Source organism: Anser cygnoides, chromosome 1 (genome assembly GCF_040182565.1).
Source record: "Anser cygnoides isolate HZ-2024a breed goose chromosome 1, Taihu_goose_T2T_genome, whole genome shotgun sequence".
In the NCBI taxonomy this organism is placed as follows: domain Eukaryota; kingdom Metazoa; phylum Chordata; class Aves; order Anseriformes; family Anatidae; genus Anser; species Anser cygnoides.
In genome coordinates this window covers 165,831,766-165,847,437 of record NC_089873.1, presented here as the reverse complement: position 1 = coordinate 165,847,437, position 15,672 = coordinate 165,831,766, and the positions used below count along the sequence as shown (strand labels likewise).

Here is a 15,672-nt window from a genome sequence, read left to right as displayed (position 1 = left end):
AACATCATAGGATATCCTGAGTTGGAAAGGACCCGTGATGATCATCGAATCCAACTCCAATTAGGTACTGAGCCACCCCCCACAACCTCGTCCCTGACTGTGCCTCATTCAGCTGAGTTTGGAATGGACAGGATGATTTAGAAAACAGGCCTCAAAACTTTGATGTAGACACAACAAAATCCGGTCAGTATCCTGTATGTTACTTTTTTTTTGTTTGTTTGTAACGCCACTTTTCATTTTCTTCAGTTACTGTTGGAGGTGCTTGGCAGAGGTTTGTCATATTCCTTCTTGTAAAACGTGGCCTTCCAGGAGTAAAAAGAGAGGAGGAATCTTGGTCTCTGACTACTGTGTAGTAGTTCGCAAACATAATTTGTCCATTTTAGCTTTGAAGAATATTTTATATTTTGGCATTAAACCTGTTAATGTTAACTGTAAGAGGGGTCAGAATCAAGTTCTTGGTAAAGCTGTATATGTAGCCTGAATCAATGAACCTGTTTTTGCTTTTCCTTGCTTAATTTGAAAAGATTATGTAGAGCAGCCTTGAAGAAATGATAGATGATACTGTAAACATCATCCTATCTCCATATTGCAGAAATAACCTTTTTTTTTTTTTTCTTGCAAAGTAGCATAAGCTTGCATTTAAACATTGCTCTGGTAATGCTTAGTGTGGTTAACACTTCTCATTTTTGTGACGTGAGGGATGCCTTAGATAAAGCACAAGACGGTTAGAATAACAATGCTGGGTATTATTGAGGCCAGTTGTGCAGTTGATTATGGTATTTTGAATCTACTGTCATTTTGGAATTTAAAGGAAACAGTACCTAAGGTATTTTTAAGGAATGTACTGAAGCATTAAGATTTTCTTAGTTAAAGTTCTAACACTGGGGTCACAACATAGGCTTGCACCAAATGCAATTAGAAAAAATAATATTGTAAGCTGTTTACTATTAAAAACCTATTCCAAATCCTAGAATGAGAGAGCATAATTCAGACAAATGAGTAGGCTGCTGAAGCCCTGCAGTGTTGGTCTACAGCTGGTGATGAGCATTGTTCCGTGTTCCTTCCCTGTACCTCAGGGTCAGCTATTTTTATGTACTTACTGTGGTTCAGAGGTGGCACTAGTTTGGTCTTCTGCTACTCTCCTCTGAACAGTTGAGCTTCCTCCTAGACTGTTATGATGCTTTGTTTTGTTGATGTTTAGCTACCTCACAGTTAAAAATTTGACCTGCTGGAAAGTACCTGCTTCTAGATGTGTGCATCATCTAACAATTGAGGGGCCCAGAGAATTGTGCTTCGGGCCATGTATTATGTAGACGTGTTTTAAAACACTTAGTTGACACTCTAGCTCTGTCTAACAATAGGGTTGGAAAGCTCACTACTATCTGTTGAGACATAAAAATGCATTCCTTAAAGAAAGGGCCTAAAGGTCATGGTTGTTGTGAGTTGTGTTTTATTAAAGCTGTGTGTTCCATAGTGGGTGGAGAAGGATAAGACCACAAATCAAAGTGAGGATTTCTTCATTAGAGCTCATTCTTCTGCATGTAATGCATAGAAAGTATGTTCAGGTCATGTCGTGTATATGTATGGGTTTTTTAACCTGTTGTAACATCTGTTTTTTTCTCTAATCATTTAGTTTACTGCTATCTTAAATTGATGAGCTTGAGTACTCTATTTTCTTGTTACTAGGAAAAGGAGCTATGCTCAAAAAATCACACGTGATTGACCTGCTTATAAGAATAGAGTGAGTTAGTTTTTAATGACTTGATAATTTTTTTAATTTGTGTGTTATTTAATTAATATTTTCATTTTTGGGCTACTTCATGGTGTTGAGTAGGAGACTGTTCCTTCATGACTAGCTTTTTCAGGTGCAGAAGAGAGGAAAAACTCAGTGCTGCCAAAAAAAAAAAAAAAAAGTTGAGACACTTTAAGTTTTTTCTTAGTTCTACTCCAGAATTTTCAAGGACACATAATTACCTGTGATATAAGAGGCATAAACTGGAGTCTTTTTTTTTTTTTCTGCTGAACTTTGGTCAGGGATTTAAGGTGAAATTTTATGCTCCTTCTGCAGTGCAGTTACCACGATACTTCTCCAAGAAAAAAAATTAAAACCAAAAAAGACAAACCAAAACAACAATAACAACAAAAAACTACTTTTTCCTTATCTTCCCCCTGTAAAATGAATTTGCCATTTTTAGCATCCTCCTGCACTGTCCTTGTTAGGAAGCTGTGTGAGCTGTTCTACTGTACTTTGACTTTTAAGTGAAGCATGTATTACATTTACAGTAATACCCAGCTTTTTGAATCAACTGATTATTTTTCAGCTAAAATGAAAGCTGGAACTAGCTGTTGAATATTAAATTTGCTATTGGTGAAAGCCCTGTGTATTTCCCAATTTTACTTTAAAAAAAAAAAAAAAAATTTTACAGCTTACATGTTTTGTATGTGTCAAATGACCAGAATATACTTTTGAACAGATTCTATAAAGCTGCTGGAAAGTCAGGGTGTGTCTCTTTTGATTTGCGATTCCTGGAGCTGTCGCTGATATTTTGCTGGAGCTGTTGGTTAGTGGCAGCTGCCAACAAATCCTGACGGAACATTGGCCATGACCATGGAAGATACTGAGAATGAACAAGAAGGCTCATTGTATGAAACTGCCCAGATGCTGGGTACTGTGTGCACCTGGGGATTCTCACAAGAAGAGCCTAGTGGAGCTACAGCAGGCAAAGGGAGGCAGCCTTCGTAACAGTGCAGTCTAAAATGATTGGTGGGAGTTGGAAGTGACCGGTGCTCGCAGGGTCATCAAGGCTAAGCAATTGTAGAGCTGTTAGTCACCCCCCAAAAGGCCGAACTTTGGTTTAAATCACAGGAAATAAGCTACGTGCAGAGAAATGAATATATGGAGTTTGTTAATACACAGGATCATTGGTAGTATTAGCAGATCCAAGAATGTAAATTCATGCACATCAAATCCATAACAGATGCTAAATGAACGAAGCAGAGATGTACCATTTACCAGCCATAATATAACAGCTGGGAATGTTAGAGAAGTTTGAGGAAAATGGATGGCAAATAAATGACTAAGGTTTTTGTGCTTTCCGTGCATATCCTGATAGTTGTGCTGGAGACAGAACGTTTCCTTAGACTGATCTCTGGTCTGAGTAATACTGCTTTTTTTTACTAATGGGTCTGTAAGTTAGATTTTCATTTTGAATGAGAAAGTGTTCAAGGAGGAGAGCCTTTTTTAATACTTTTTTTTAATAGAGTTTAAACTAGTTCCTCAAGCTGTTCTTGAGTTACCATTTGACAAACAGAAGGCTAGGTGGTGCATGGTGATCTTTTTAGTAACTAGAGTTACTAGTTACAATTTCTTACTGTGCACAGGCTTTAGAGTAAGCTTTTACAAACTTCTCTTCTAGAAATATTTTTACACTAGCAGAAAAAAGATTTGAAAGCTTTTGGTCCTAATTGTCTGCTTCGTTAGTGTTAGAGACATCAGTTCTGTGTTGGTAGATTTACAATTAATTCCTATAATCATGTGGTAGGAAAAACTTCTAGAAACTATAACTGACTTGAAATTTTACAATAAATATGAAAGGTATATCTTGATCATACCAAAATTTCAGTATTCAGAATTATCTCTGAATAATTTTGTATGAGAGAAGAAACCCCCCTAAGTGGGGAGAAATGGAAGTGTTAACGCTACTAAGAATCGTTTAGTTTTTAGAATATTTACTGTTAGAGAAGAGTTCTGATACTGACACATGGAGGTGAACATTTTTCCTTGAGGAAGTCGTGATCACCATTTCTAATTACTGCCTCCCTCTGCTGGTTATAGGTTTCTTTGAGGAATAATTTGATAATTGGGAAAATCCAATAGGCTAGATCTCTAGTTAAACAAAAGTGACTAAAATTATTTAACAGCTTCCTAAGTTAAGTGCCTATAAAGCATCTTCAGTGTCTGTGGCTCACCTTAGTTATACATGGGTGTCTAACTTTGGCAGAAAAGCCATCCTGTTGCAACATATTTTTCAACAACGTTCAGTATAAATCTTTTCGGATTCTTTTCAGTAGAAGTTTGCCGACAGAGGTTGCGGGTTTCCATGGTACCTAATCCTTATTTAGCAGACACATTTGGTATTTCTACACAGCTGTGGAATGGCAGTAATGGACTTGTGTTCTGCTTTTCTGCTTCTACTGCAGATTTTACACCTTTGACCTCAAAACATGTTGACTACTGTTGAAAACTTTCTGCAGAGATGTATCGTTTTAAAAAATGACAACAGACAGACAAAAAAAAAAAGGCAACCAAAAAAAGCCACTCCACTATCATGACTGTCACTAGATCTCAGTATGTGATAGCGGAGACTTGCCAAGTGATGGGATGATGGAGGAAAAAAAAAATGTTCCGTGTGCTTGGGAGTGCTGATTAAATTTGATCAGTTAGTTTTAGATAAATACCAAAGAATTAAAAGCAAAAGGTAGCTGGAAGTTGCTGGACTTTGGTGTTTTACCAGAATGTACTGAGTGCCTTATAATCTTCATCGCTTCAGGGTTTGGTATTTATTAGAAGACTTTCATCTTCAGAGACTTTCAGTTTTCTAGAGTTCTGTGGCTGTGGCCAGTACTGCGTGTTTCAGGAGAGATTGCATATGATGATGATGGACTACAAGTAGCTTGCTTCCTAAGTAGCTGGGAAGTCGTCAGTCCGCTCTGTGTGAGTTTGTGTTGGGCTGGTGTTACAACAGGAACTTGGGGAAAAAGGCATCATCTTGTTGTAAGCTGTTGTATTGGTAGAAGATGAAAACCTGTACTTAAAAGAAAGCTAGTAACTTAAAATGCAGTGATGTGTGCTTCACCCCCCCAATATTATTTTATTTTTAAAAATTATGAAAGATTTCTTCCAAATGCTGTTGTGGATTTTTATTTTCCTCCTAAGAAAATAAGAACAGTTCTTTAGTGGAAGGATTTATTTCTCTCTTCTGCTCTTGCATTTCTTGTCTAAGAGTATTTACAGATTAAAAGCCACCGAACAATCAAAACTAAAAGCAATAGTGACCTAAATGAGGGTTGATTGATCTTAACACTTGAATGGCATTTATAGGTTAATGGTATGGGTTTTATGTTTATTTTTTTCTAAAAATAAGGAAGCAATAGTCTGTAGTGTGAGCTGGTTAGACTGTAATGCCATTCAGAAACAAGAGAGAGAGGGAAGTTGAACTAAAAGCTGTCTCTAACATGAACTATTTTCACAACAGGTTCAGAACTAAATTTTATTTCAAGATTGCATTTGTTTTTATTTTTTTCCCTAGAAAATCCAAAGATTAACACTTTGCTATTTGCAGATGAAGAAGCCCTACTTTACACTACTAAAACTGAAAGAGGCGATGCAAGATGTGGTTACAAGACCAGCACTTAATACGCAACCCTTATGTGGTCTAGTGAAATTGTTTTTGTGTATTCTGCATTTCTTATGAATAGCATCTCATTTGTATGGAACAGTTAAGAATAGGTTTACAAATCATTACCAATAGGCAGGTGTAAAAGACCTTTATCTTTTTTAGTACATAGCAATACCATGTATAACATTAAAAAAAAAAAAAAAGGGAGAAGCTTCCTGAAAGCTTGATGATGAAAGTTTTCTTGTTAACCTGCTGTTTGTTCCACCTATAATATTTACTGTGTTAGAATTCCTGTGGAATAAATACCTGTGCACCAGTATGGAAGAGGTCCTGAATCTACTGCAGAAGTGTTGGAATACTTGTTACGCACTGCAGAGGCAATCTTAAGATGAGTCCTTCCCTGCAGCACCAGAAGCTGCAGTAAGTGGATATTTCTGGTTGACCTTTCGGCATGGTCTGAAACTTGCTCTAGAAAACTACAAGTGTGGAAGTGTTTACTTCTACAAAGTGACAAGATAAGCCTCTGCTGCTGAGAGTGTTGCTTTTCATGGAGGAGGTGTACCAGTTGACTGGCTTAGCATGCAAACGTTGAATTTGCATGATCTAGTTAGGTTATCTCCATGCTTTCACATAAAGCATATCATAAGATTCAGTGTTTTGGAGTTCCTATGCATTGTATTCGTTTTAACACCATTGGGATGAACTCATAAACTGATCAGTGTGAGGTCAAAACTGGAGGAGCCAAGCTTCCTGAAAAATGTAATAGTAATATCATGGGAAAGGCTAGAAAGGAGGACAAATCAAAGTACTTACAATTGAAAATTGCTGGTGAGAATGCTGGTCTTCCGTGTCCCAGGCAGAACCATTACTACTAAAACTTATTCAAAAGCTTACCTAAAAGTCAGGTTGTGTCAAGATGAGCTGGTCATAAAAGTATAAAAAAAAGACAGAAGAAGCAAGCTAGCTAGATGCTTTTTTTTGTCTGTGGCAGCATCTTCTGGATAATTTTATGCTACACTAAAGAAATTTTATAAATAGCATGAAAGTAGCTTATATTTTTAAACAAGGTTTTTATACTGCTTGTAACGTGCTGTTGAAATTAATTATGTTGCAACAATTTTACAGTGTACATAACTTCTGTAAATCGCGTTTTTTAAAATGGAAATTTACAGCTTCTGGAAGAATGTGCAGAATATTAGTTACCAGAATTAATGAGTGATGTTTGTGTATGTTAACCTATCAATGTGAATAGAGCTGGCATGTGCTACTTTATCTACATTATCAGAAAACATCGTTCTAATCTTGTGCAAATAGTATACACGTGGCATTGGACGTCATCACATGATATCTCTTTCCTGTGCCCTTTTTAAAATTTAGTGCATCTTAACAACTTGCCTATATTGCCCCTCTTCTACAAGTCAGTCAATGCATTACCTATGCATTGACTGGAGTAATGGATTTAAACTGAAAGAGGGGAGATTGAGATTAGATGGAGAGGAAGAAATTCCTTACTCTGAGGGTGGCACTGGCACAGGTTGCCCAGAGAAGCTGTGGGTGCCCCATCCCTGGAGGTGCTCAAGGCCAGGCTGGATGGGGCTTTGAGCAACCTGGTCTGGTGGGAGGTGTCCCTGCCCAGGGCAGGGGGGTTGGAGCTAGATGGTCTTTAAGGTCCTTTCCAATCCAAACCGTTCTATTAAATGAAGCAAAATGTTTATCCAGCCCAGCAAAGTTTGGTAGGTCATAGAAAATTACTGTTTGCAGGCAAAAGAATAGCGTAAGCAGAGTGAGGTGGTTTTTTTTTTTTGGTTTGCTTTTTTTCCTCCTTTAAAGGCTTAAAGAGTGAAAATATCCATGCCTGTCCCCTCAGAAAAGGACCCTGTGCCAAGCACTTTCTTCTGGTTCATGTTCTGTATAGTGTATAAGTAGATTTTAGGTATCAGATCTGATTACTTTGGAAATAACTACACAAACAAAACAGAGGACTTAAGGAAAGGAGAATGCAGCACTTAAAGAAGTGATTTGTAATAAAAATTAAATGCTAAAATAGCTGTATTTTCCAAAATATTTTTATGCTGGTATATCTGTCCCTGATTTTTAGCTTCTTCTGGAATGAAATAGTGAATTATTGTTTTATAGATGTTTTCTGCGAAATAAACTGAAGGTGTATTATTTTTCTTCAGGTGACTTTTACCATGTGTTTTTTCCTACATTGCAGATATTCTCTGGTAGTCTCCATGAGATTTTAAGCGTTTGTCAGAAAAAACATTGCTGCTGTATCTAGCTTTGAATTTTAGCTGTGCTAAGACAGACACATCTTGCAGTGTATCTGCTAAGACGGATACATCTGACTCTTCAGCCTGGAGTGTACTGTAGTTCAAGGGCTGTGAAAGCTGGAGTTGAAATACTTGTGCGTATAGTTTAAGAGAAATGTAAGTCGATTAACAAATATTCCCTTTTTTAATTGTAAAGCTTCTGGTCAGCCAGATACAGTGTATACAAGCCAAGATTTAAAGGAATCTGCTTTGGATTTTATGAAGATGAATTTCTAGACAGCTAACTATTGCTAGGTATGGCCAACTAAACTACAGTTGCAAAGGAAAGCATTTTTTCAGAAGAAAGTTTGATACAGAAATAACAGGAAAAAATGTCTTTTGCATCCCACTTTTAAAATGCTGTGATGAGGGCAGGGGAAGGTGGTAACTTGTAGTTGCTTGTAGTTCAAGAGGTCCTAGCAATTGTTTTTTTTTGTTTGTTTTTTTGCTGTCATCTTAGCAAATGCAGTTGTATTGCTTACAACTATATAATGGTGGTGGTGGTGGGGGGTTGAACTGTAATCTGTAATTTCCCCTTGTTCCTTTAATTAAAAAGGCAGGCTAAAATAATCTTGCTGTTGGAAAACTTTTTAGGTCTAATTTCTTCACTTTTAATGTTAAATAGTGAGAAGGTGATGTTTAAATACATAGCTTAAGTAATACCTTGAAACAGACGTTTTCTGTTCCCTTCTGAGTGTTTTTAGCTTGGTTTCTATGGAAATGAAACCAATGCAGTGTGTCAGGCCTCTTCTTCCCCTGTCTCCAAAAATAGCTTCTAAATTTACCAGCCAGTATAAGCCAAAATTAAACAGGCAGGGGGAGGTTCAAAGAGAGTTGGGCTCCTACAGGTTGCCAGCAAACTGGTGACTCCACAGAGGAGGATCAGTGCCCTGTGAAGACAAGGCAGATGGAGACGGTTGTACCGTCCTGTCTTGCAGCACGTCTACACTGTTGGCATAGGCAGAACTTCCAGCTTGCCAGAGCAAGCTATGCTTTTTGTTTTATTTTTAATTTTTTCCATTGGAGTCCGAGGAGAGCAGAAGAGCTGAAGTTACTGTCTTGAGGAGAGAGTAGGAGTCAACACCTGAACCAGCACTAACAAAAGCTAGCTTCTGCTCGTGGGACAATTAGCATTTATTACTCTAGCTGTAAATACTCAAGCTTCTTAAGCCGCTTCCTGTGATTTTAATGCTGGGGTATCCTGTAAGGAATGTTGTGATTGTCTTACTGCAATAGGATAACCCTTATACACTTAAGAAGTTCTGAAAGGTCTAGAGAGTAAAATAAAAGACAGGATAAATAGAAATACGTAGTCCCTGAATGAGTCATACTAAACAAAAATCAGAACTATGCCTTCTCAATGCTCTAAAAGGCATAACAGGACTCCTTTGTATAAAGCCTGTAGTATGGAGTTTCTCAGTTTCCTAATTGCACTTGCTACAACAATTGAATGACTCGTTAACACGGTGAAGTAAAGAAGTCTTAGGTTGGGAGAATAATATGCACCTAATGTTACCTACATCATTTGTAGCTGTTAATAAATTTCAAATAATCTGGAGAAAAGTAGCTTTCAAGAAACCAAGCAAAAGAGAGAGAAAACTAATTTCCTCAGTAATGTCAGAGTGGGTATTGAGCAGTGATATGCTCCTTGACCAACTGGTGCTGTGAATCTTTGCAGAACAGTCACAGCACAAGCGGTGTATTGGCAGGAGGGAAAAAGCTGTTATTGAAGCAGACAGCAAGAGGAAAGGAGGAACGAAGATAACAGACAGAAATACATTAACTAGGCTTTACTTCTTCCCGTGTTTGTAGACCAGGTTGTTGCAGTGAGGTAGTCAGAACTACACACGCATCCCAGATGCTATTTGTATTTGGTGTACTAGCCATTAATGCAAAAAGCCAGAAATTTTCTGTTATTTATCTCATTGCTAGTAAAATGACAATTTTATTTAAAAGTAGTTTTGTTAGCTGTATCAACTTCAATACCATACGATCTTTGAGAATGATTGTACTTAATGTAGAACCATTTTTCTCTGACCTGCTTGACCTTTCTAGAATCAAGTGTCTTGTCTTCTCACACGCTTTCTGTATCTCTAAATACATTAGGTTATTTTGAAGTGGTTTTCTTTTTTCAGGCCTTAACTACTATAAATAGCTTTACGTATTTCTCAGTTTACTGCTTTTTCTGGATCACTGATTAGACATTAAATGACCTGACTGCTCAGTACCCAGAGACCTTCAATAACCCCTATCAGTTCTATTCGAGGTCACCCCTCTTCAACAGCATGTGCCTGTGTGTGTTGTGTGTGCTTGTGTGCATGTGTGTGTGTGTATATGTGTATGTATATAGATTTGTGTATATATCTGTTTTATATACAGATGAAACCTTTCCTCTAAGCTATAGTTCTTTGAATGCAGAATTTGGAAGGATTCTCGAGAAAGGCACTAACAAGTAACAACACTTTTTCAAATTTGACACATTTAAAGACAATAGCATAGAAGCCGTGTGAAAATTTTATGAAGTTGTTCTGTCACAGTAACTTTTTTGAAGTATTTTCCATTTGCCCTTGACCTGTCTTTTCAATTTACCTGTCTTTAGTTGAAATGTCTTATTTGCTTGTAATTCCTTCTGTTATCACTAGTTTATTGTTAGAAGGAAAAGCACAGAATTTATAACCTGCAGAACTTAGATATACTCTGGATATACAATCATTTTGTAAGAATATAATGCTAGTTAATAAAATTTGTTTAGCATTTTTATTTTCCAATAATCTGATTACACTTTGCCCAATACAAAAGTAATGATATATTCTTAGTATTTTTTTTTTTGTTGTTGCTAGGACAATAATATTCTGTATGATGTTTTTAGAAACTATCAAAATTATAGAATTCTTGCTTCAGATATGTTCAATTTATTCACGTGACTGTGTTTTAAATATGAATGCCTCAGTAGTCATCATATAGGCATCTTGTAGTTCACGCTAGTGTGAACACTAGTATGTACTAATACTTTTTTTTTTATATCAAGCTTTTACTCTTCCTTCTTAGTTTGATTCTAAACGCTATCAATTTAGCTAAAATAATCAAAAACACCTTCTCAAAGAACATACGTTGGTTGATGGATCTGAATTCTATTGTTTTAACAAACATGCTTGCTTATCGTAATTCTCAGTTCTTCGTAAGCTTAACTGGACATGTCCTTTTAGAACTACATTTTAAAAAGTAAGCAAACCAGCAACTTAGTTTCATAGGAAAGGATTCTTTCTCGACGGTAGAGAAATGCAGAATTTTTTGGAAAGTCTTAAAATTTGAGTGGAGAAGCTCTCTAACGAGATGCAAGAATATAGGAATTACATTTATACAAGTAGTGTTATTTCTTGATTTCCTGTAGATTGATACAGTAAAAATAGTTTTGCTCACCTGTTGTATTTTAACATCAGTTAATATATTTTATGAACGTATTTAAGAAGATTGTTTAATAGTTTTAAAATATTAATGGAATAGAAAGTATTTTAAACTTAGCATTTTCCCAATAGAAAACATTAAAAATGCAGATTTTTAAAATTCTGCGAATGTCACTGAGCAGAAGTGACATTCGGGGGGGAGGGGGAGCAGTTAAGATTACTTTTCGGCTGTTTACTTTAAAAGTACTTAACTGGACTTAAGTAGTCATGTGCTGTTTGCATAAATATTTTCTTTGGTTTGGTGGAAGAGCAATTTTCTTTTTGATCACAGTCCTGCTAGTGTTAGGTGGTTGTGTAAAGAATTGCCTGAAATTTGTGTGTTTTTCTTTTAAGCTTCACAATGAGGATGACCCACCAGAGTCTTCAGCAGCTGAGCAGTCTTCCACTTCTACAGAGACTACACAGACTCCTCAGACAGCAGCCGTATCTGAAGCAGATACTTCCCCCCCACCTTATTGTAGCATAGCCGTAGAAGCAGCTGCAACGTCAGGTATTTTTCCTTACATAACAGCTTGTCAGAGAGGAGTGTGTATGAATCAGCACTTGGTTCAGAGTGGTACGGTGCTGCGGTATTTCTTCTATGCGCACAATTGCAGCAAAAAGCTAGGCTTTCATGCACAGCCCTTTGTCCAGTTCGTTCGGAAGCACGCTTTTAAATTACACTGATTCTTCCAAATTGCTAGACTAAATGGATGTTCGTTAATTAGTGTAATGATTAGCTTTTATTTAAGTCTGCCTGTAGTTCAGTTCCACATTTAATCTACATATTTGAGTAGTGCTTCATTATTAGACCTCATTAGCAATCTTCATTGCCTGTTTTAACACCCCTCCACTCCCCTGTCAAACCTAAGACTTCTTAAAAGTATGTGCCATGTTTGGTGAAAATATTGCCATGAAAAAGATTTGTTTTCCTTTAAAGACTCTTCATAAAACTTCTTGTGGAAAATTAGAAGCAGGACTTTTTCCCCATTTATTCACTACTCCTTTTCTGATGAGGCTGTGACCCTCCTTTAGGGTATAGGAGACCTAACAGCAGGCAACATCAAAGTCACTGTTTCAGCGAAGTTGCCTGGATTTGCATTTCCCATGTGCCGAGTAAATGTTTCGGAATTAATCTATGACCTAATTCTTTAACGATGATTAAAGAAGCAATTTCCTATCCCTGCTCTTTCAGACAGTGTTTGCAAGTGTAACATGTAGCTGTGCTGAATTAGCCCTACGTGTAACATTTTTGTAGTGTGCTGACATATTTTTGCCATGTGACCTGTGCTGACAAATCTTTCCCATGTAAGCAATCTTGTGCAAACTATTACTGGCTGTAGGCAGAACCTTGAGGTGCATTTTAAATAGATTTATTCACTTAATTAGTGGTTGTATGCTATATTTACTTTGCTATTTTGGTATGTAACAATGAAGTCTGTGGTTCGTTTTGATATAAGGAACATTTTCAAAAGACTATGATGAAACTGAAAATCTGGAGAAAATGAATTTCATGGAGCAATTGAAGTTAGCAACAGGATCTTGCTAATAAAAATACATTGTAATTATTAATAGACTTAACTAATTGATGTTGAAAATTAAAAGCTTTTTAGGATGTTTCTTTGCATGTCTCTTCTATGGTATTATAAACAACACTGGTTGGAACACCTAGAGATATAACTAAGCTCATGAATTTTTTTCATAAACTGTTTGCTTCCTTGCAGCATCTATTTTAAGGTTACTGCCGTGAGTAGCAGCTAAGAGAACCATTAATACATGTTCACCACTTAGTTGTATAAAAATACGTTTTTTAAAAGTTCATAAGAACTTGAACCCCAATATCATAAGTTTCAGATTCTAGAGAATATGCACTTTAAAGCTCAGTAGTTTTATGCACATAAAGCTTGTTATTCTTGATATCTTTCTGGTTTAAAAATGCATAACCTCTTTATTTTGAACAGAAACACACAATGAATTTTACCCTGTACCACCTCCATACAGTGTAGCTACCTCTCTTCCTACATACGATGAAGCAGAGAAGGCCAAAGCTGCAGCAATGGCAGCTGCTGCAGCAGAAGTTGCCCAGCGAGTAAGTGTTGTAGTTCTTTATTTCAACTTTGTGAAACCTGAGGCTAATCTAATTGTTTATAGTAATTCGGATCGTATTATGGCCTATTTATTAAAATAAAGGTAAACAGATGATTTTAGATATTTCAGATTTTTTTTTATAGATTAAATTCGTTGTACTATGGAAAGTGTGTAGTATTTACTGTTCTGAGGCATAGCAGCTGGCTAAACACTTCTGAAAGCCAAATATTACTCTGTTTTAATAATTAATTTACTATTTTGTTACCTTTTAAGTATCCACTACTAACGTTACTTTCTACAATTAGTGCTGATCTTAAGTGTTTCAGATGGTTTAAAAAATTTAATCAGTAAAGAAGGTAGAGCTTTGGAGAGGAAGGGGATTCTAATAGTCTGGAAGGGTTGAAATACCAAACAGCAGAGATCTTCCAAAAAGAAAAGTCCCTGCTACTTGTTTCATGACAGCTTTAATACTGAAGTTTGAAGGAATGTTCCAAGTAACCCTGAATGTTCAGGCTGAGGGAGATTGGGTTGTTCAGCCTGGAGAACAGCAGAAGGCTTTAGGAGATCTTACAGTGACCTTCTAGTACCTAAAGAGGGCCTACAGGAAAGCTGGGGAGGGACTCTTTGTCAGGGATAGGATGAGGGGGAATGGATTTAAACTGAAAGAGTAGATTTAGATTAGATATAAGGAAGAAATTCTTTACTCAGAGCGTGGTGAGGCACTGGCACAGGTTGCCCAGAGAAGCTGTGGTTGCCCCATCCCTGAAGGTATTTAAGGCCAGGCTGTATGGGACTTTGGGTAACCTGGTTTTGTGGGAGGTGTCCCTGCCCATGGCAGGGGGGTTGGGATTAGCTGATCTGTAGAATTCCTTCCAACCCAACCCATTCTATGACTTAAAATAACTTGTGGTACATGATTTTATTTATAGTACACAGTAAATGAATAGGTATATAACCAGTGCTTTTAATTTTGTTTGAACTAACGTTATAAAGAATGCAGTATTCGGAGTAAAACCAAAAATTCGATACCTGCATTAATGTTAAATGTTAGTTTTGTAAACAATTGATGATTTTGTTCTTTCTTTTTCTCTCCCAAATTTTGAAAGGTGGAAGTTCTGCTGTTTGATAGGATTGGCCATAATATGCTGTATTTAATGTAGACTTCCAGTGCTTTCACTAGAAATCCCCATTTTGAGATCAAGGTGATTTAAGATGGATTTTAAGGTGGTTCCTTGCCACCTCAGATAGATTTTGAAGTGGTGCCCCACCACCCTCTGAGAATAGGTTGTCCAGAGAGGTTGCGGATACCCCATTTCTTCAAGACCAGGTTAGATGAAGCCCTGGGCAACCTAGTCTAGTGACTGGCATCTCTGCCTATGACAGGGGTGTTGGAACTAGATGATCTTTGAGGTCCTTTCCAACCCAAGCCATTCAATGATTTTATAATTCTAAAATCTTACTGACTGGGTTGTAGCTATTGGGCACATTGTGCCTGTGAATGGAAAAAAATTTTTACTCACACAGGTGGAGTTGGTTTCTTCCTTGACTGCCATGCACTAATCAGTATATGCAGCTTTAAGTATATGCAGCTAAATTTAAAATGGGTTTGTGTAATGTCACCAGTGAAGGTGTTGTACAAGCCTGTTTTACTAAATGTAGCAGTGAATCTGGAATATTTGCATGGTTACTTGCCAAGCTCCTGCTAGGAGGTGGTCATCTTGTAACCTTTTAATACATGCTTCTGTTAGAGCAATTATGTTGTCTGTTGTTACTGCTTGTAATGTAAGTACAATTTATGATGAAATATTGGTCTGAAAGAAATCCTTAATCTGAAATTACAAACCTTTACATTCAAAACATTAGCAACCAAAACCTTAATTCTAAGGGTACTGTTACCAGTCCTATGACACTTCAGATGGGGCACGTGTAACTTTCTTGCAAGATTCCTGTTGGTTTTAACTTTGTACGTCTGGAACCTTATGGGGTGAAAGCTGTAGACTTAAAAGCAATTGTCCTTGACCTGAATTTCATTGGAAAAAAACCTCAGGCTGGGATTCAGCCAATTCTAAGAATAGAGTTAAGCAAAAACAATAGTTTTTAAACTGTTCTTAAGCCTTTTTATTTTGGAGCACTTGAATTCTCACATGTTTAGGTCACTGTGTCAGAAACATCTTTTGCTCATTCTCAGAAAATCTGCCTGGCTTTGGCCAAATTCAATTATTGAAAAATGAGTTTCCATAGCACATGCATACAGCTTTAAATTTAATACATTTGTGGAGATTGTCCTTCATGAACAAGTTCAGACTGCTGATAGTTCTGAAGGAGATAGGACTTCAGATGTTTTGTCACCAGAGGATGTTTGTAGATGTCTTGTATCAGAACAGGATTATCATTATAAATGCACCGTGTGACTGCTCATGACTACTTCTG

The 15,672-nt window shown here is 36.9% G+C and overlaps 1 protein-coding gene across 5 annotated transcripts in view; it reads left to right on the top strand.

The window, feature by feature from the left end:
- The window catches only part of NDFIP2 (Nedd4 family interacting protein 2), a 141,506-nt gene that overhangs the window by 8,207 nt on the left and 117,627 nt on the right, over window positions 1-15,672 (top strand). For all 5 annotated transcript variants that reach the window (XM_048047471.2, XM_066987140.1, XM_048047473.2 and 2 more), the window contains exons 2-3: window positions 11,509-11,665; window positions 13,116-13,243. In XM_048047471.2, the coding sequence (XP_047903428.2) occupies window positions 11,509-11,665; window positions 13,116-13,243 (285 nt within the window). The remainder of the gene's footprint in view (window positions 1-11,508; window positions 11,666-13,115; window positions 13,244-15,672) is intronic.